Source organism: Pterocles gutturalis, unplaced genomic scaffold, assembly GCF_000699245.1.
Source record: "Pterocles gutturalis isolate BGI_N339 unplaced genomic scaffold, ASM69924v1 scaffold4903, whole genome shotgun sequence".
In the NCBI taxonomy this organism is placed as follows: domain Eukaryota; kingdom Metazoa; phylum Chordata; class Aves; order Pterocliformes; family Pteroclidae; genus Pterocles; species Pterocles gutturalis.
In genome coordinates this window covers 45,376-64,919 of record NW_010117803.1, presented here as the reverse complement: position 1 = coordinate 64,919, position 19,544 = coordinate 45,376, and the positions used below count along the sequence as shown (strand labels likewise).

The following is a 19,544-nucleotide window of genomic DNA, read 5'->3' as shown; positions in this document are numbered from 1 at the left end:
AGTGAACTAAACCCTCCAAAAAGCCCCCCAAAAAATCAGCTTCAAAGAAAACAGATCCACCTCTTGTCTGCCAGAAAGAATCAGAGCAGAAGACTTGGGTTCTGGTAACTGTTGGAGCTGCAGGACAACAGGGACGGGCTAGCAAACCACTACAGATCAAAATTCAGGCTGCTGAGACGCACTGGCATGAAGGCCATGGCCAAGCACAAGCGAATCTCAGCCCTGGGACAACTGCACCCAGCTGGGCGCTGCTAGCACAGGCTGGCTGAGGGAGGCGGACCACAGCCCCAGAGCACTCACCCATTTTGCCATCCTCTACGAAAAGCACGTTGAGAGGAATTAAGCAGCTGAAGTAAAAGACATCGATGTTGTTTTTCACAGCCACCTGTTAACAGAAGAAACAGGGGGGGTTGAAGTTTCTCTATCAAGTCCAAACGATCCCAAGATTTCACGCAGTCTCAGCACCCGCCCGCGCAGGCTCCGAGCAGAGGCCAGCTCTGAACGCGAGACTGCCTGGAGAGATGTTCCTGAGCTGCTGGGTAGTTTCAGACAAGGGTCAGTCTCACCCCTCTGAGCAGCTTTTAGTGAAAATGGAGTGAGCACAATCTTCTCCCATGAGCATTTCACCAGGCTGCTTCAGAGCCAATTGCACTGATAGGGTCACGGTGTTCTTGCTCTTTTCTGCTCTTGTTCAACCTCTCCCTTCCCTCAGTTCTTCCACCTCTGATGCGTGTTCCTCTCTCTTGGCAGCACACAGCTACCAGCACGTCTGTCACGCTGCACACGAGCTTCTTCATCCCCTCTCTTTGCCATCTAACTCCTGAAATTCCCCCCCTCCAAGCCCCTGTGTATTCTCCATTTTCAGCCCCAGCTCTCGGTCACGTCTGAAGACGCCGACTCCTCGATTAGTCGTATCTCAGCCTGGACACTTTCTGAAGCGGGTCCATTGCCTGCACCTTCCCTGCAGCATCTCCCAAGTCCCCTGCTTTTACCTTTGTGAAAACTACACAGCGGCGGGTGCTGATTCCTGGAAGAAGAAAGCCTGCTACAGAGCAATCAGGAGAGGTGAAAAAAAGATCACTTGTCAAAAGACTTAATTCTCAGTGTCATTAAACTCTGCCAGCCAGGGAGATGCACTGGATTGCCTTTTATCACACGCGCTTGCCACATTACCGACTAATCCCTGCTAACACAGAGAGCAACCTCACTTCCAGTCATCCCCAGGCTGAGAGCCGGCGGTACGGCAGGAGCGAGCTGGAGGTCTGAGAAAGTGCACTGTCATAACGTAGCACAGAAAAAGGGAGCTCGGGGCTTTATTTCTATGCTCCTCACGCTCTCCTCATATCATCCCGCATAGCGATAGCCTGTCACGGGAGAACCGTTCAGCAGCTGCCTGCCGCTGCTTCCAGCGAAGGAAACAGCCTGTAGGAGACCGCGAATGGAGGTCCTGTGGGGAGCCCTGGATTTCAGGAGCCCTTTCAGCTCCTACCTTGAAAAATCCCAGAAGGAGATCTCCAATTTATCACCCAACTGAAACATAAACCAGACCACGCTAAATGCTGAGCCAAAGAAATAAATTTGCTGCTACAAAGATTTATGCCAAGACAAACTCCATTCACATTAATAATTATACACATTAGTGTTCTGCAGAGAAAAATCTATCGTCCCGTTGTGGCGGGTTTAGAAAGACGCCCCCAAATGTCAGTAAAAACAGCTGTAGACAGACAAGGGAGGGGAATAAACCAGAAAATTCAAGCACAAGTCATCTGATTAGACATGCACGCACGCCAGAGGACAAGTGGCAGGAGATCAAGCTCCCAGACGAACTCTTCTAGCAACTGGGAAGGTCCCAGAAGTGCAAAGACCAGGAGAAAGGCAGATGTGACAGTCTGTGGGGTTTCTTTCAGCCATCACTAAAGGTAGCAGCTTATATTTAATTCCCACACTGCAAACCAGCTTAAAAAGGGATTAATTTAAAGCCCATTAAAACCCTGTAAATGATGGTGCAACCTAGAAAAAAAAAATGGAAATGGTTTTCTGTAATGGGGATTGTCACATGCCTCGACTGCTGGCGTCACACTCGCGAGTTGGAGTGTCCAGTGTCTGAGGGGTAAAGGCAGATCAGTGGCTGGGCTGAAGTGATTCACCTCCGCAAAACGGGGTCGAACAGAGCGGGTGAGCAGCCAAAACACACCTCTGAGCCCGGGAGCGGAGAGCTGGGGCAGGGACAGCAGTGCAGCCATTCCGGATGCTGCGCCTGGGTATAACTCATGGAGATGAGCCAGAAGAGGGGAAATTTAGGCTAAACAGCTGGGAAAATTTGATAGTGAGAATTATTAAGCAGCAGAAAATTCTCTTGAGGAAGAGAGGAACTCCAGTGCTTGGAGTATTTAAAATCAGCCTTGACAACGCTCTCAATAAGAGGAACTGCAGCGAAACAACAAAGCATAGCGGGGACTGCACTGCATGACCTAAGATCTTTTCCAGTTCTGATTTAATGATTAATTGCCTTGCCTTAGAACAACAGAGATTACTTAGCTTTTGTAGCTAATCGTTGTTGCCATACAACAGCGGTTTCTTACAAGAGGGGCTGGAAAGCAGTGCCGTCTCTCCAGTCACGGCTCTAGAGGCACACTCCAAATTAATATGCTCACCCTGTCCCTGCAGTTATAAGAATGCTATAAAAAGGTATCTGCTGACCTGCTTCTCAACTTTGCAGAAACATACTGAGTAAGCTGCTTTGGCTGTACGCTGGAGAGCTATCCAATTAAGATGCTCTGAAGTGCAATCTCTTCCCAGCAAAGCAAAGCAAGAAGCCACACGCCAGCCTTCCCCCCAAACTGCATCACCGGGTTCAGTAATGACATCATCTGTCACCTTGCAAGTCACCGTCATAATGCAGAAATCAGCTGTTAAAACTTTTGCAAACACGAAAGGAAAAAGCTATAGTCTCCTTAAACCTACAGCACTGGGACAGGACTGGTGAGCTTTGCAAGACCAGCTTCCATCATGCCACACCACATACTCCCCCCAAACAGCCAGGCACGCAACGGCAGCGCTGTGATCCCCAACACGTGGTCCCTGAAAAGGCACCTGCAGACAGCCGGATGAGGAAACTCGCACCAAGAAGAGGCTAAGGGGCCCTGCCAGCTGATAACAGCTTTCCAAAGTCATGCTTCAACCTTTGCGCTGCCCCATCACGAGCATCCAAAGCCACCCGACCGGCTACAGAAGCAACCGCAGGCAGAAAGTGGATCCACAGTAGCAGCTCTGATAGACTGAGCTGCTAACAACAGCCACTCGCCAAAAAAATCCACTGCTCCTTAGGTGGGAACATGGACCCGAGACAATCAATGACAACGAAAGTGACACCAGCCGTTGAGAAGCCTCTCCAGGTTTGACATGCTTGAAAGGAACCTGCACTGGCATTCAATACATCCTCCAGCACAGACTAATTCTGCCTGTGGCTCTGCAGCTTTAACCTGCCAACCTGGAGGTGAACTATTAAATCTTGAACAAGACCTTCAGCTTCAGGTATTTGAGAGCTGAAACAGAAGCATTTTAAATAAAAATGACTTTCCATCTGCAATCTTTTTGAAAGGAGGAAAAAAAATACTCTTACTACCTTGTGAATTAAGTCAGAGTACAAAACTTCTGAGGGATAGAAGTCAAAAGGTGCCAGATTTTCATGCTGAAAAGGTGTGAGCCTATTAAAAACTGGGACAGGGCTCCCAGTCACTTGTGTCTTGTTCATGATCTGACTAGAGGAACCAGCACCTCTAGAAATGACCCTGCAACACACTGCCTCACCTTGCAGCACGAGCACCCTTCTGACGTCCTTTCTCGCAGAGCAACCTTCTGATAGCCAACACATGGTATTTTGGGGAAGAGGTACCTCGTAAGAACAATGCTAAGTTATTTTCTTCAACAGTGTATGTTTCTGATGCCTTAAATCCCAGTCTTGAACATAAGAACCAACTTTCAAAGTCAAGTCTGAAAGCAACACAGATGCTTCCCATCAGCAGCAAGTACACAACATACCCACTTGGAATCCCATTAGCACTTGCACTAAATTAAGGATTTACTTCAAGTTGGGTTTTGCTTTAGAGCCTGGTAACAGCCAAACTGTTAAGGCGAGAAGAACTCTCCTCTGCAGAGTCATCTTTACCTCTGCCAGCTCAAGGTCATGGTTTATTCGGCGGCGACAGTCTGCTGCTCCGGCTGTCAGGTGCCCCCAGGCAGTGCTAGCTATTTCACTTCATTTTGTTTGACAGGTAGGGTTCTCGGGATCCTACCGGCGCTCGGCAGCTGCTGCCAGGCGGATGCTCTACCTACAGGCACAAGTCTCGAGCCCGGGCAGCGGAGCCGTGCACAGCCAGCCAGGCTGGGAGCTGTCGGCTGCGGGCACGCCGCTCACACCCACGGTCAGGGAACAGCGAGTTACCGCGAGGGTTACGCTCCCATGCGTGCCTGGCTGTACTTGAAGTTCAAAATGTACATTTGATCAAATGTGCTGCACCATGTGGCAGACCTGCCCTTAATCAGCAAGGCAACAGCTTTCTGCAGCTGAGCTAGGAACTGGCCGCAGACGCCAAGCTGTGATCCGTGTCCTTAATTCAGGGAGCTGCCCCAAGGGTTCTCTTTGCTAGAATAAAACCCTCACTAATAGAAAACATTAAAAAAATAATCTAGGCAACCAACTCGAGAACCCACCTTCCACACTACCCAAGGCTGTTCCGTGGTGGCTGGTCCGGTAATTTTGACAGCTCACACGCAGGCAGATATTTGTCATTTATCAAGCAGAATCTGAAGGGAGAACATCTGCTGGCTGGACTCGTTGCTCACGCCGATCTTTATGGAGAGTTGAATGTGTGAAATCTGTTTCCAAGTACAAGAGCTCTGCATTTGTGACCCGAGACACATTAACACTTCTGATGAACGAGAGCTCCCGCGGTTCTGCATTGCAGGCGAGGCACTGGAGAGCAGAGGAGCACAGGTGATGAGTTACAGCAGAAGGAAGGAGAACTCTGATCTCGTGCATCAGCAAGACCGATATTTTCTCAATGAAGAAGCTGCACCTTCATCTGCCTTTACAGAAAGGTTTTGCCAAACTCATTGGAAGAAACAAAAATGTTCTGCACTTCACACAGCTCAGCAGCAAGGGAGAGGTCTGTGTTTCCAAGTGTCACTTTTCAGGAAGAAATGCAGCTGGCAGATCCTTCCCTTTCCATACTCGCCAGATCATCGTACAGGCATTTTGGAAAAATGAAGCTACGCTTCTTTCAGCTGCATGCTCAGTAGCTGCGACAAACAGCCCCGGCAGTCCACGGCAGGTAACGCTGGGGAATGCAACACACTAATTATCAATTTTGAGCGTGGATCCCACGAGAACGGCAATGCTCCAGGCTCAGGCAGACTAGCTACTGCTACTGCTCCGGGAGTCCCTGCAGCTTGTTTTTGATCGTATCATCTCCTGCAAGTGGCTATCATCATCTCACGGAGAGATTATTGTATTCGTGCCATGACAGGCCAGGCCTGAGCTCCCAAACTCCTGCAGCGGGCTGGCTCCTCTTCCCCCATTTCCAGGGTTAGGAGAGCAATTCACACATATCCAAGCGAACAAACAGGGTGTTCGGATTTCACAGCCCTTGAAAGGCCAATTATTAGGAACAGTGGTTCTCTTGCCCTCATCCCAGGTATCTTCTACATTCCAAATCTGAAGTATCTGAAAAGAGTCAATATTCCTCACCAGGGCAAACCCCTATTCCAGAACCCATTTTCACCTTTGAGAGCTCAAGGTCTCGGTGGCAAAGACACCCCATCCACCCCCTCTCTTCCCCCAGGTATGAGCCCGACAGCCTACATCCCATCAGAGGGCTATCGCTGCTCTGACCGTGAAAAGCAAGCCTGTACAACTGCTAGAGCCATCTCCCTGGCTGGCAATCGAGCCTCGGCTACCGAACGCTTGTGAAGCTCAGCACAGCCTCTCGCACACCTCTGGGCAAGAGCTTGTTATCGCTTACAAGCGCCGTGCTCTGCAGAGGGGAACCACAGCACCCACAGCCTCCGAAAGGCTGACAAGGCACTGCAAGAGTGTCCCCCAGCAGGTTACCAGCGCCCAAATAACCAAGTCAGATTTTCTTTAGCAGCAGGAACATTCCCAAGACATCCTGCCGGCAGCTTTTTAATCTTGGAGAAGTAAAAAACGATGAACCAGAGAGCAGGGACTGGAGCCTGTTCAGTCCCACCGTCCTGCGCCCAGTCTAACTTTGGCTTTATCCTTTGAATCAATCACTGCCTGACCTGGGGGTTGAATCTGAGTCAACAAGCCGAGAAAATTATCATCACTATCTCGGGATGGGAGGGAGAAGCCTGCTATTCATTATCACAAGATGCAAGGTGACAGTCAAACAGAAGACTTTTCAGTTGGGAACCATAGTTCTATTTTACCCAAGTAAGCCTCTGAAAATATTTCAGTCTTCCTCATCTTCTTGCAAAAATGGCTTTTTTGTTAACTTGTCAAATATTTTAGTTTCTTTCCATGATTACAAATGTTAAGATTAAGCCAGCTGTACTGAGTGAAAGATTAGAAATGGTAATAAAAATAACCTGAACGAGACGTGAATTCACTGCTTCTGAAATACTTGCCTAAGGAATGTACAACTAGTCTTTGAAGTTTCTAATTAACATGACAAAAAGTTGAAAGCTATCAGTTTGGCTACTTCAGGACTTATTTTTCTTGTTACTAAAACAAAAATCCCCACCAGAACAGGAGATGAACATAAGGTCCTCAGGTTCAAACCAGCACCACATCTACTTCAATGCTCTCCAGCTCAGAAAAACCGCATTAAGCAAATTCAACTTGATGAGTGTTTTGGTTCTTCAATGAACACAGGAACATTTGTATTCTCTACTCCTATATTATGCTATAAATTATTCCCTAAGTAGGTCACCAAAACGATTTCTGAATGTTTCAAGACAGATCATTTCTACATGAACTCACCAAACAAAACCAGAGCCTTGGCTGTCAGGGCAATGACAGATCTCCATCAAACCCACTGCTGTCAAAAAAGTAAGGGGAGTGCTCTTTTTAACTTGGCATCTGCTATCATGATTCAACTCTTTGCAGAGAACTATACTATTACTCCATATGGCAGCTTCCCCAATTGTAAAAGGGCAGCCAACTTCTATGGCAATGAGAGAACTAGCAAATTAACAACTAAGTCTGGCACTAATGAATGCTCCACTGTCTGAATATAAGGTAGCTGGAGGTTTCCTCACATGTCTTCTCTTTGCTTTGTTCTAGCAGAAGATGCTACAAGAAGCAAATTGTGTTCCGATTCCTTCAGAGATTTAATAACCCAAATACTTCACTTTGCTCCCGATCAAAGGAAGCAGCAACTGGAGAATGTTTCGATGAGAGAGTCCCTGGTGTTATGGAGGCACATCAGCACCGTTGCCTCCTAGAGACTCCCAAATTTCCTGCAGAGTGTTATCACAGCTGACCTAAACGCAGTGATGCAACCACATCCTTGTGACCTGGACGCAGAGGGAACCCAGCTTTTCCACCGGCTGGAAGAGCCCTCCGTGGAAGATAACACATGTAATTCATTCAGTGGCCGCACGCTCCCCCATCGCACGGCTGAGCTCAGAGCCGGCGTGTAGGACTGCTCGTTTGAGTGCCAGAGAAGCTATTTCAAGCTGTTTGCCCAAAGACTCATCAATAAGTCATAAGCCCCAGAATGGAAGTCAAAAGGAGGGGAAAAAACAGTTGCTCAGGCAGAATAAATAGTAACTTCCATCGCACTCTCTTAACCTAAAAAGAGAATGAGCCGCTTCAAAATATTCCCCTCTATGGGCTGCTACGCTACAGGAACCCAGCCTTGTTCCACCTCCTGGAGACCGGAGGCGAGTGAGACACGCTAGAGCAGAAGTGAACCCATCTTTGGGATACCGGGAAAATCACCCTGACGCAGTGAAACAGCAGAGGCAGAGTCTCCTTCCAGGGAGAGCTGTCTGCCTGACCAGTATTCCAAGAGCCATGGCCCCGATGCACACCAGGACTGATGGAGACAGTCTCTGGTCCAAACCAGAGAGGAAGATCTCCCTGGATCTGTCGTGCCGTTATGAGACTGGCAGCCCAATCTGATAAAAAGCCTCATCTAGGGAATGCTGTCCCCGACACAGAGACACAGCTTCATTAACAAAACATTAGCTGCTTACGTCATTTCTCCTCTGCCTTCGCTGGAACACATCTTGTTTGCCTTGGATTAAGCTATCCAGGGCAGAGAGATGCCAGTGCCTTTGTAAAACGCCCCGGAAATTAAGAGCACTAGAGAAATATTAATCACTCGGCAGTTGCCGTCTTTCCTGCAATTCCTTTAGTTGCCTCAATTCTTGCTGACAGCTCTCACCGCCTGCTCCACCACAGGCATGCACTTTCTCTGTTCAGACCAGTTCCAGTTCACAAGCCCAACCAAACCTCGTGCCCAGTTTACAGAAGAGTGTTACTGGAACAAAGACCTTAATCTACACAGATGCAAGCAGCAGGTTTGAGGTGTTTGAAAAGTCACAAAATTAATGAAGTCTCTGCTTCAGTCCTTCTGGGAGAGACTAGAAAAAGGAAGAGGAAGAAGTTTTGGCCAGACCCATGGTCCAAATCCATGGAGTCTGTCTGGTGACCCTACACACACGGTATTTTGTTCCTACCACATTGTGTTGGGCCAAACCGGGCTGAGCACCCGCGGATCTCCCCCTGCCCAGAAGGAGACAATCCTTACCTGGAGGTTGTTCAGAGGCTCCATTTTCATGACTGGTCCCAGAGTGTTGAGGGGCAGGGAGACATCAATACTTTGGTTTGGCATCAGAGGTGTGTGAATGGCCAGTGGAGTGCTCGGGATGACCCCAAAGCTGGCAAGAGAAAAACAGAAGCAATGAGAGCAGCACTGCGTCACCCAGCGCCTGTTCCCCTTTTCCCAGGCACAGGCTGGCTCATCTTCCCATTAACCCTGAGCTGCCCCTGCTCTTCCAAGGGAGGAACACCGCTCAAAACAGCAGACACTCAAAGCAGGACAAGGCACGGCAAACTCAATCAGGTCAATCTTACCGACAACATGCACCATCCCGCCCAGGGGACCAGCACCTGGGAACTGTTCCATTTCCCACACAGCACTGGTCTACGTGCCGAGCAGCAGCCTGCCCAGCAAGGAGCAGCACCTGGGCTCAGCCTCAGGGCTCTTGGCTCTCGGCTCTCTCTTACAGAGCTGCAGAGCACTGCAAGTAGAGTATATCCTGCACTGCACGGCTGTGATATCGTTAGGAGCTCTGGAGGAAGGAACTGGAGCCAACACAGAACAGATAGCCAAGGAGGGGTGTGTGGTTTGTATGTAGAACAAATGAATCAACGCAGCCAGCTGTCTGGTCCCGAATGACGGCGTCTGGCTCTGTTGCTTGGTTTGAGGCTCCTTCAGCTCGGGATGTATACCACCACAGCAAAGCCAATGTTTACTTGCCCGTTCAGTGCAAGAGGTATTTAATTCCACAGGCACCTCTCCTTACGGAAAAGCAGCTAACTTTTAATGCAACGCTCCCGTACTGGCTTCTTTTCGAAAGCAGATGGAAGTGCAGATGCACAAGACAACTCTGGTGTCCACTCGTGACTGCATGTCTCTCTAGCAGAACTCACATTATCTCAGAGGTGACAGAGCATTTACAGGAACAAAGAGGTATAGGCGTGTATTTGTATTTTATGCACTAAAAACCTGATACTGTCTCTGCACAGTCAGCGGCATATGTATTGGGTACGTCACTCCTTCAGAAACCCATAGATGCCCCATCCCTTGTCCTCCTTAGTTTTCAGCTCTAGGGAGCTGAAACAAGAATATTCTCAGCAAAGGCCTTGCCATGGGATTTGCCTTCTGCAGCCATTTCACCTTGGGGGACACAAGCTCTAGTGTTTTCCCTGAGACCCAGAGGGAAAACAAAGGTGTATTTTGCTACTAAGTGGCCGTGATATTACAGCACACTAGAGCTCCAGCTTTCTTTTATTTTTTTTTTTTAATGCTTTATCCCAAGACTTCAGTGAACATGATTAGTAGCAGCAGGAGAAGGGGAAAAGCAATAGAAACTTTCCAATCACAAACCTTAATATTTAAACCTAAAGAGCCAGCCCACTGCAGCTCTTTCCAATGCACCAGCCACAGCGCAAAGTGGTGACAGGAGAACAGTATTTGTAGAAAAGCAAATAGTAGTAGATTGTACAACGGAGTGTGTGCTGATACGCTGCAAAAGGAGAAACGGCTGTTTTACTGTACAGAATTTAAACTTCTTACATCCTTGAGAAGTACCATGTAGGTGTGGCTAGAGCACAGCTTGATGCACGGGGAAAAAAATCACAAGAAAAATGGCTTTTTTTAGGCCAATTTGCATGAAACATTTGCATATAGCAGCTTAGCAAAACTCTCCAGAAAATGTAGCAGTCCAGGGAGAACATTTACTAAGACTTACTTAGCATAATGTCTTTTCTAAGTAAATATTATTCGTCCCAAGAAATCCCAAATTTGCAAGGTTAACAGTGATATTAAAGAGATGGTTTCAGTGGATCTTTAGGATAGAGAACCCTTTTTCAGTGAAGAAATATGGGGAATGTTTCAGTACAAGATATTCTTTACAGTCTCGGTAAGAACTAGCCTGGTCCTGGCTCCAGGTAACACACAACAAACCACACAGTGAGCTCTCCGACTGGGAAGGGTATTTGTGGGAAGACACCGTGGCTGCACTGCCATGTCATGTCTTTTGGCTGAGATGGGTTTCTGAGATCAATCTGTATGCTCTAAACATTCGAGTGGCTGCTCCTTCTGATAAAATTGTTCTGCTGCCAATTAGAGGGAAAACATGTGCCATAGGCTCTTACCTTGCAACTTCTTCATTGACAAAGAGCTTTATTAATGAGATCTGTACTCTCAGGCAGTCTGAGGGGCAGCACAGCAATTAAGTCAGGAGGTAGAGGCATTATGGATTGATACTTATGCAGCTCAAATGCTTGCCTTTTTATCATCTCTCTTTCCTTGGGGCACTTACTGGCTATAAAACCACTAACCCGCCTAACAACTCACGAGGCTGCTTCAGAACTCTGCAGAGATTAAATGGGGCAGATGCTGCTTCAGAGCTAGGGGACCGTCTGCTCCCTGTTTCCTCACAGATTTATCAGTCTGTATTTTCAGCCCTTGCACACAACTGTGGTGTGATGGAGAGTTCAGGCTGTATCATCCAGCTGTTCCCATGAGTGCATTACATACCTACAAAGTCCTCCCTATACGTAGCAGTGCAGACACAGACTCCTTCCACAGGAGCACGCAATCTTTTTAACATAGCGGACAAAGTGTATCGGCTTCTTACCTGTTCTTGTTGAACTGAATGGCAAAGTCGGTCATGTGCTGCAAAGCCTTATTGGTGAAGTTCATCTCCATGTAGATGTGTCCCTGCCTGTGACTGAACGTGCCCGAGATCTCCAATCCTTTAGCCTTCACTGCAGGCAACCAAACCTTGAACACAAGAGATGTCATTCAGCCTGAGCAGTCTGGCCTGAAGATAACAGTTTTCCAAACAACAGCGAAGTCCTGAGTTTGGAAATCCAGCTACATTGGCACACTGAGCCCACAAATGCTAACGGAACTACCGGGAAGATAAGACATGGGGTGTTGAAAGGGTCAAGCTCACCAAAGAGAAACAAGCTTGCTGCTCCTAATCCGTGTTCACAGCACTCACGTAAGAATTCAAACATACTATAACATTAGTGTGCACAAGAAACAGTGAAAGCTTGTGTCCATGGCACTACCGCGAGACTTACCGAGGCTGCTGATGGACAGGCTTCTCCAAGGACCAGTTGGGCTATTAGAGGCAGGACAATACTGGAGTTTGAACCAAATAAAATCACAGGGCTGATACTATTAGCTGTTTGGGTTCTGGATTCCCAAGTCATCTTTGTGAGAAAAACCCAGACTGCAACTTGACTGGTGCAAAATTAAGTACTTAGTTCAAAATCACTGTGTACTTGGTCCTATATATGGCGTGATACTTGCAAGCACCTACAGACCAAAAGCTTTGAGTACACTCTGCAGTACCTTGAGAGCCTCAATTTCATAGGCTGACTTTAGTTTATTCATCCCTTGACTATTTAACAAGAGTGCTAGTTTTTGTTTACTCCCTTTCAGGCATTAAAACCCAACCCTGAGCTCCCTGCGGCTGCCCCACAGCCTGCTACCAGAACCACGGTCTGCATCTCACGAACCCTCCAGACTAAGGATGCTTCAGCCAGCGCACCCGCAATTTCTGTCCCTAGCAGAGCATTTATCCACATTACTCTGCAGCATGCTCATCCCAATCATGGGATTTTATCTTCACTGTCACGTTGGATTCCTCCAGATAAATGAATCTTCTAGGAAAGTTGTAGCAAATTGTATCCTGCCTTCAGTTTCCTGGGGAAACTTGCTAAGAAGTAGGTCTCCAGGAAAGCTGCTCTGACAAAACTGAAATTCTCATATCTTATATAAGCCATTCTTTACACTAATATTATTACAGGCAAAATGAGGAAACTGCTAAAAATACAGAAGCCTGTAACTAACAGCTAACATGGTCTCCAGCACACCGTTACCCTGCCTGGGAAAAACCCAGGGCATCCCTGATGGGACTGAGTTGAATGAAGGTACCCTGATAGCACCAGAGACCCACAATAAAGGGGACAAGCGAGCAATCTCGGACTTCTTGTAGCCTAAGGTAAGGCAATACACTGAGGATGGTTCTTTTTCCTTACGTACAGACTTTGGAGCCACATATCCTCCAGGAGCCATGCCTATACCAGAGGAGAGCTCGAAGAGATCGTTGAGTCCGCTGCTCACCACTGCTGGGGTGGGTGAAGGGGCAAAGGTGGCCGGCACAGAAGAAGGAATGTAGGTCTGCCCCACCTGGAGGAGTTAGAAAGAACAGGCACTGATTAACATCACGTATGAAGAACACTATTTATCAAATAAAGCATGAACTCGGGCAATATCCTAAATATTTTAAAGCCATTTGCAGCATCCCTGCTGAATTATCAATAGTGCTAAATAATGCATTTGAATTCCAAAGCTCTTGGCAACTAACCCCTACACTCGGCTGTCACCTCAACCATGCAATAACTTTCACATCATTTTTTATAGCTCCAGTTATCTATTCCCACTGTAGAGGAATCTCTCCTCTCCATCTCATAAAGACAATATGCTTTGTGGATCTACCCTGCATAAACCCAGGGAAAAAAAAGAATGCTTCAAATCTTTCCCCAACTACGACAGTCATCAGGAATCTGCAAGACTGCATATCCAGAGACAGCAAGGGAGTCACGACTGTACTGTATACTCCCACCCAAAGCCAGAGCTCTGCATTCTCAGCACTGCGGTCCAAAAGGTTCATTACAGGAAGCAGAAATATTTGTCTCTGTCTGCCAGAGGACAACCTTTCTGCACGAAGGGCAATCCTTCCCTCTCAGGACTTAAATGATGGCACCACACCTGGAATATTAACCTCGAGGTGCCCAGCTCCAGGTGGGACAGTCACACTCAAGTTAGACTCTGAAGTTCTCTTCTTTCCAGTGAGCAGGAAGAACTATGTGCTCAAGAATAGGATCCACCAGTCGGCAGCCCAGAAACAGGCAGGATGACTAAGGCAGGCATAGGAAATACTGGTGACAGCCCAGGTCTGAAGTCTCACTGCTCTCCTGTGCTCAGGAACCCACCTGAGATGTGCTGCTGCAATCAACCCTTTGGACAGGGAGGACTGGTGGTTTTACAGAACTGCTTGGTGGGTTTGTGCTGGCCCAGGAAGGCAGAGACCTGGCTTTGGAGGTGTGATCTCTATGGAATAAGCATGTCCCACATCCTGGTGCATACTGCCTGGGGGCTACAGGTCTGCTGTACCACCGGCTCTCCTCTGCTCTCACGCTGACGTTCGAAACAAATGCAACATTCACAGGGAAAGAAGGAGAGAGAATGACTGCAGCCATAGCAGGGGTCTCTGAAAAGCCCTCCCTCCAGAACTGAGTGTGCTTTCCTCACTGAATTACCCGCTACACAGTCCTGGGAAGAGGGGCTGGAGCTTTCTCCAGGAGACTGCTTTTGGCTGTAGGTTGGAGGCACACTTCCCTCTTGCATCCTTTTTCCATGCTCTCCTGGAAGAAGCTGGTACGCATTTGAAGCCAAGGGTGCTTTGGAAGCAGCCTGAAAGTCTCCCATGTCCTGAGAAGCGCTCTAGGCACTAGGACATCGCAAAGCACAGGCACAGAGAAGGAGCTGGTGGCAGGCGGAGCTCAGCACTGACCACACGTAGTAGGAAAGCTCAGAGCACCTGATCCTGATGTCCAGGAAAAATCTTACATGGTGTTTGAGAGGAGAAAAGCACTGCGTTCAGACAAGCCCGTGGTGACACTGGGTTAGGGTTACAACAGAACAGGCTTTGTGAGTAGAGAGGGAAGCATCCTTGGCCTTCCAGTAGCTGCACAAGGACTGGGATACTGCCAGTGTTAATGCTGGTGCTCGTAAAAGCTCTGAAAAAGAAGATCTAAGCAGACAGAGTCAACAGCTCTGGCCCTGGCTGCTCTTAGGAAAGCCCAGGTGACAGCTGGACTGAAAGCAACATAGGTGGGGACTTGTGTGCTTCAGTTGTGTTTGTCCATTTTCAAACATCTCCAGGGATTTAAAGCATCTTCCAGCACATAATAGGTGAGGTTATATTTCAAACCCCTGGGCTTTGAGCAGCTTTTCAAATTGTGGAAAAAAAATAATGGAATGGCACTTACTGCCGGGCTTCCTCCAATGCCCCCGCCAAGGTCACTGCCAAGCTGAAAGAGAGAAGGAGAGAGAGGAGAGAAAGACCGAGTTCATTTAAGCCAGGTGTCAGATGGCCGCAGAGGAGCTCAGCTGACTGCACTGCCGTGAGCATGTCTCCCTCGCTTGCCGCGTGCAGGACAGACAGAAATGCAATGATGGGAAAGCACAGCGAACAGAGGGGCTTTGTTTTTATTGCTGTTGTGTGAGCAGAGCTGTTTGGAGAACCACCCCACACACCTACCGCGGACAGGAGTGTTCTGCAGGTTAATAAGAACAAAACCTCATCCCCTCTGCACCAAAACCTCTGCACAATTCTTCATGTATCACGCATCGGTGCTTCCCCTTCAACCCACCACGCTGGTTGCCAGCAGCCCTGAGCAGCTCCACAAAACCCAGTGGGGTAACTGTGAAATGGAATAAAAATAAAACCAACAGGAAGCTCGCTTCCTGAAAGCTTTAGTTTTCTAGGGAACAGCTACGAACGATGGGAAAACAGAATGCAGCTTGGCTCCGTTCCTCTGTCGTGCGGCTCTTTTCAATAAGGAAGGAAGAGAACGGGATACGTGCCGGCTGTTACAACAGCTCAGGTAGGTGGGCTTTGCCTTCCCTTTGAAGATGCTCCCCCCTCCCTTAGACAGGAAAAAAAAACCAGCTTCATGATCTAATGGGCCACTCAAATAGTAAAGAGACCTTATGGTACACCAGGATATTTCAGTAATGATCTCTGCCAAGCTACACAGCTAGAGTTTGACTGAAATAGCCGCTGTGTACCGCCCGCGCAACCCTCCAAACACTCGATCCTCCCCGGAGCCCTTCTGCCAAACCATCCTGCAGCCCACCCCGGAGATGTCTTACCATGAATTCCCTTTACAAAGCACTCACATCACTTTCGCAGTGATAAAACCCATTTTCCAAACATCCACGCCACTCTACATGCTTGAGAGAATTTACCAACCAGGACAGACTCCAAAGCTGGCTACAAGTGCTGTTTGGGAGTACAGCATCACTCCTATGAGTATTTATAAAGCACTCGACAGATGACTGATAGCCAGGAGGAGACAAGCACAGATCTGCGGCGGTTATTCACTACAAAGACATCTCCAGGCTTATCTGTGTCCTAGGCTTTTGTTCAGAAGACCATGGTAGTTTTTTTGCCTAGCGCAGAGGGTTTTTTTGGTCACATTCAGACAAGGATCGTGCCCCGACAACACATGGGGAAGATGAAGCAAGTGCAGCGGCGAGGCACCATGGGGCAAAGGCTGGGCTGGCAGACCAGAACAACACAGCTCACCTCGTGGATGGCTTTGCTCTTCCATTTCATTAGGGTTTGGGGAGCTTGTTTGCTTTAAAAGAGCATTTGACAATCTGGGTCAACAAAGGCTCTAGGTAAGTTGTTCAAATATACGCTGGTGTGTTAAGATATTGGAAAAAATGTACCACATAGCTAAAGCAGAAGCTTCCAGGGCTGCCAAAAAGGCTCCAACCTCTTCCCTCTGCACAACAGACTTGGGAATTGAACTTGTTCTGGTCCCTGCTAGCCTGTTCCCTGGGAAATCTCACGGAAAATGTATTTTACACAGGTCAAGTGAGACCATAGAGCTTGATACTTCTCTCCCTCAGAGCACAGATAGAAAGGATAAAATGCCTTGAGAACAGCAGTGAAGCTGCAAGACAGTGGCTTACTAGATCATCACTAGCCTCCAAAAAACCTGTAAAACTCAACAAATCCCTGTGCTATCCCTCTTCTATCCCCCAGCATCTCTCCTTCCCCTAGTCCCCACAGGAGCCACCTGATGCAGTATTAGCTGCCGTAAGTGGGTGCTGGAGAAGCACGAATCACACACCATTTGCCTTTTGTTAAGAAGCCTCCAGAGCTTTTTTCCTGTGTGAGACTCAGTTTATCCCTACTTGAGGTCACGGCAGAAACTGATGGGACATCCCTCATCTTCTGCAACAGCCACCTCTTCATACAGCAACCCATCCTCTGGCTGCCCTCGGCACTGCACAAGTCCAGCTTTTCTGGAGATAGCAGATAAAAGTGAGCGATTCCAAAGTCAAAAGAAGGATCAGCTGCAGACCAGAGGAAGCCAGCCAGAGGATGCAAACCCAATTAATACTGAGTTTATAAAATATGGCTTGTTACGTGGTCAGGTCTCCCCCACTGAAGCAGCCTGGCAGAGCCGAGCTCAGTTCTCCAGACTGCTCTTGAAGCCAAGCCATGCTTTAGATTAATATATCAGGTCATTTACATCTTGTTACTGGCTCACTGAGGAGTAATAAATGCAACTATTGCACCTCATCCCTATTCATAGCCTTACATGCAGATGAACTTCACACTTTATACCGAGAGGCAGTGAAATACAGAGGAAAAGAAAAAAAAAAAGTACAGAATCCCGTTCATTTCCAGATATTATTGTACGCACGGATGATTTCTGGTACTGTTGTCTGAAGCAGGAGAATGACTGGTTTATCAAGCAACAAGCATTTTACAAAGGGCATTATGGAAATGACTGAATAATTCTGCATAATCATGCCAGATGTTAACTATTCTACCATTTCCTACTACACTCATCATAAGAAGCTGCAGGTTAGGAATCCAACCTCGAAGAAACCCAAACACTGGTATCTGCATGGGCTCACTGTGAGGGAGGGAAGGAATGACAGATTCCTCAAGCTATCCACAAGCCCTCCATTTTCCCTAGATGTCAAGCCTTGGGGGGAAAAGCAGAATTTGGATTTATTGCTTGTCTTGAGTCAAGACTCCAGCTCTCACCCCCTACAAGGCAGAGAAAAAACACCACCTCACTGACTCAGACAATTTACCATGAGCCTCCTTACATTCCTACATTGCACCCAACATCTCTGCTTTGTGGTAGAAAAGATCTCTTCCCAGCACCGGGAAGCTCTGACTTGCTCCTCCCCAAGCCGTGCTTTCCTCGTAGGAGGGTCTGCCCGCAGCAGCCTGCTGCTCTCGGCTCCTGTGCTGGGGACCGAGCGCTGCAGACGTGTGCTGCAAAGCTGCAGAGCAAGCTCCGAGGAGCCCAGCTTCGCCAGAGCTGGCTCTGCCTGTGCAGAGAAAAGAGAAGTGAAAACGTATCTACTGCAACACAAATTAAAGGGGGGAAGTTAATAAAGAACTAAACAGTTCCACATCAGATCCGGGGTGCCCTACCCACCGCACAGAGTTCCTTGTCTTCATTTTTCTTGCCTGGCACCCCCCGGTAGCACCAATGCTTTCCCCATTCAGGAACTACAGGTCCAGGTTACCCAATTCTCCCGCAAAATGCCCAAGATCTAACTTCATTCCCAACTCAAAACGACGGAAGAGATGGTAACAGCAACGTCTGTAAGAGGGAAGGATGAAGACGGAGGGAACAGGAACCAATTACCCAGGGAGCATCCTCTCCCATCTGGAGTGACAGTCAGCCTGCAGAAGGAAAGCAGCAGATATTAGTCAGGCTCAAAGTGCTGCTGAACCAATTCCCTGGGGCTGGCAGCTCTCGTTAACCGTTTCCATTCATCTCCCGGGTGGGCAGCCACTCCTGTCGGAAGGCCAACGTGACCCAGCCTTACAGGAGAGCCGCCAGCAGCCCGGCGGAGCAGAGGGTCACGTTAACACCGCTGCCAGCCCCGCTCAGGATGAAACACTCGCTGTGGGCTGGCGCTTGCTGGCCAAGGGGAACTTGTAGCACTGCAAAGCCCTGATCCTGAGCCCAAAGTTGGCAGGCTCGCCTTTTGCTGAAGAGCACAAAGCCTCTGTCGAGGACGCAGAGCTGCCAGCATCAGGAGATGAACAAGGGATGAACTTGGCCACCAAGCGCACAAAGTTCTTCAAACAGGAATTCTCTTTATTCCCTCTACACCCATCCTGCCACAACTGCACTCAAGCAGCCACATGGGTTTAAAGAAGAGGCTGGGGTCGACCCTGCGGTACTAGCACCTCTTCCCAAACAGCATCCATGTCTTTGCTCTGTGTTAGCCGGCTCGGGCGGTGTTGCGGCTGCTCTGCAGTTGCAGAGCGCTCGCCCTGCGATTTCAGCTCCGTGGAGGCAGCTACGCTGACTTATGAAGTGCAGCAGTGCTGGAGTTACTGCATTAGGAGGGTTTATTTGCATCTTCACAGCAGCTCGTAATGAAGTGACTCTGCCAAAGTGTTCATGTGATCCAGAGGGGTTACAATCACTTCTGCAACATGACGTGAGGCATTTGGAGCTCCAAAAAAAAAAAAAATATCAGGGAGGCAGAGCCAGGGACAGAAGCTGCAACAACCACTGCTCAGCAATTGCTTCGCCTTGTCTCCACAGCATACCCGGGGCTTCCAGAGCAGCTCTGCATCTTCATGGAGCCAGAATCCATGGGCTAACGGGGGACAATTGCTGCCTCCTCCATCCCTTGCGTCCCAAACCAAGAGTCAAGCACCACAGCTCGAGGAGCTAGATGAGAGCACACACCAGCAGCAAGGAACACAAGGTGTTCACCTAACATTGTGCAACGGGGTGACCGAGATGCTGAGAGCACAGCTGCTAGCAGGCCACTTGATCTGGGCTAATCCTGTTAGAGACATCCTAACTGTAGGACAGACCAGGCACGATCTGCATCTTCTGACCTCCTGATGGGCTGCGGGTATCTCACTGCAGACCCCGCTGCGGCTCACACAGCGGCATTTTCGTTCGCTGCCTGTTTTAT

At 48.5% G+C, this 19,544-nt stretch overlaps 1 protein-coding gene across 4 annotated transcripts in view; it reads right to left on the bottom strand.

Annotated features, from left to right (window-relative positions):
• LOC104463549 (AP-2 complex subunit beta) overlaps positions 1–19,544 on the bottom strand; it is a 72,038-nt gene that overhangs the window by 10,464 nt on the left and 42,030 nt on the right. The window contains exons 15-19 of one of the 4 annotated variants that reach the window (XM_010075926.1): positions 18,328–18,355; positions 12,816–12,953; positions 11,398–11,543; positions 8,781–8,910; positions 301–385 (exon numbers count right to left, since the gene is read on the bottom strand). In XM_010075926.1, coding sequence (XP_010074228.1) covers positions 301–385; positions 8,781–8,910; positions 11,398–11,543; positions 12,816–12,953; positions 18,328–18,355 — 527 coding nt within the window. Of the gene's footprint in view, positions 1–300; positions 386–8,780; positions 8,911–11,397; positions 11,544–12,815; positions 12,963–14,827; positions 14,870–18,327; positions 18,356–19,544 lie in introns of all 4 variants that reach the window. The other 3 variants (XM_010075925.1, XM_010075927.1, XM_010075928.1) reach the window with 3 other exon arrangements.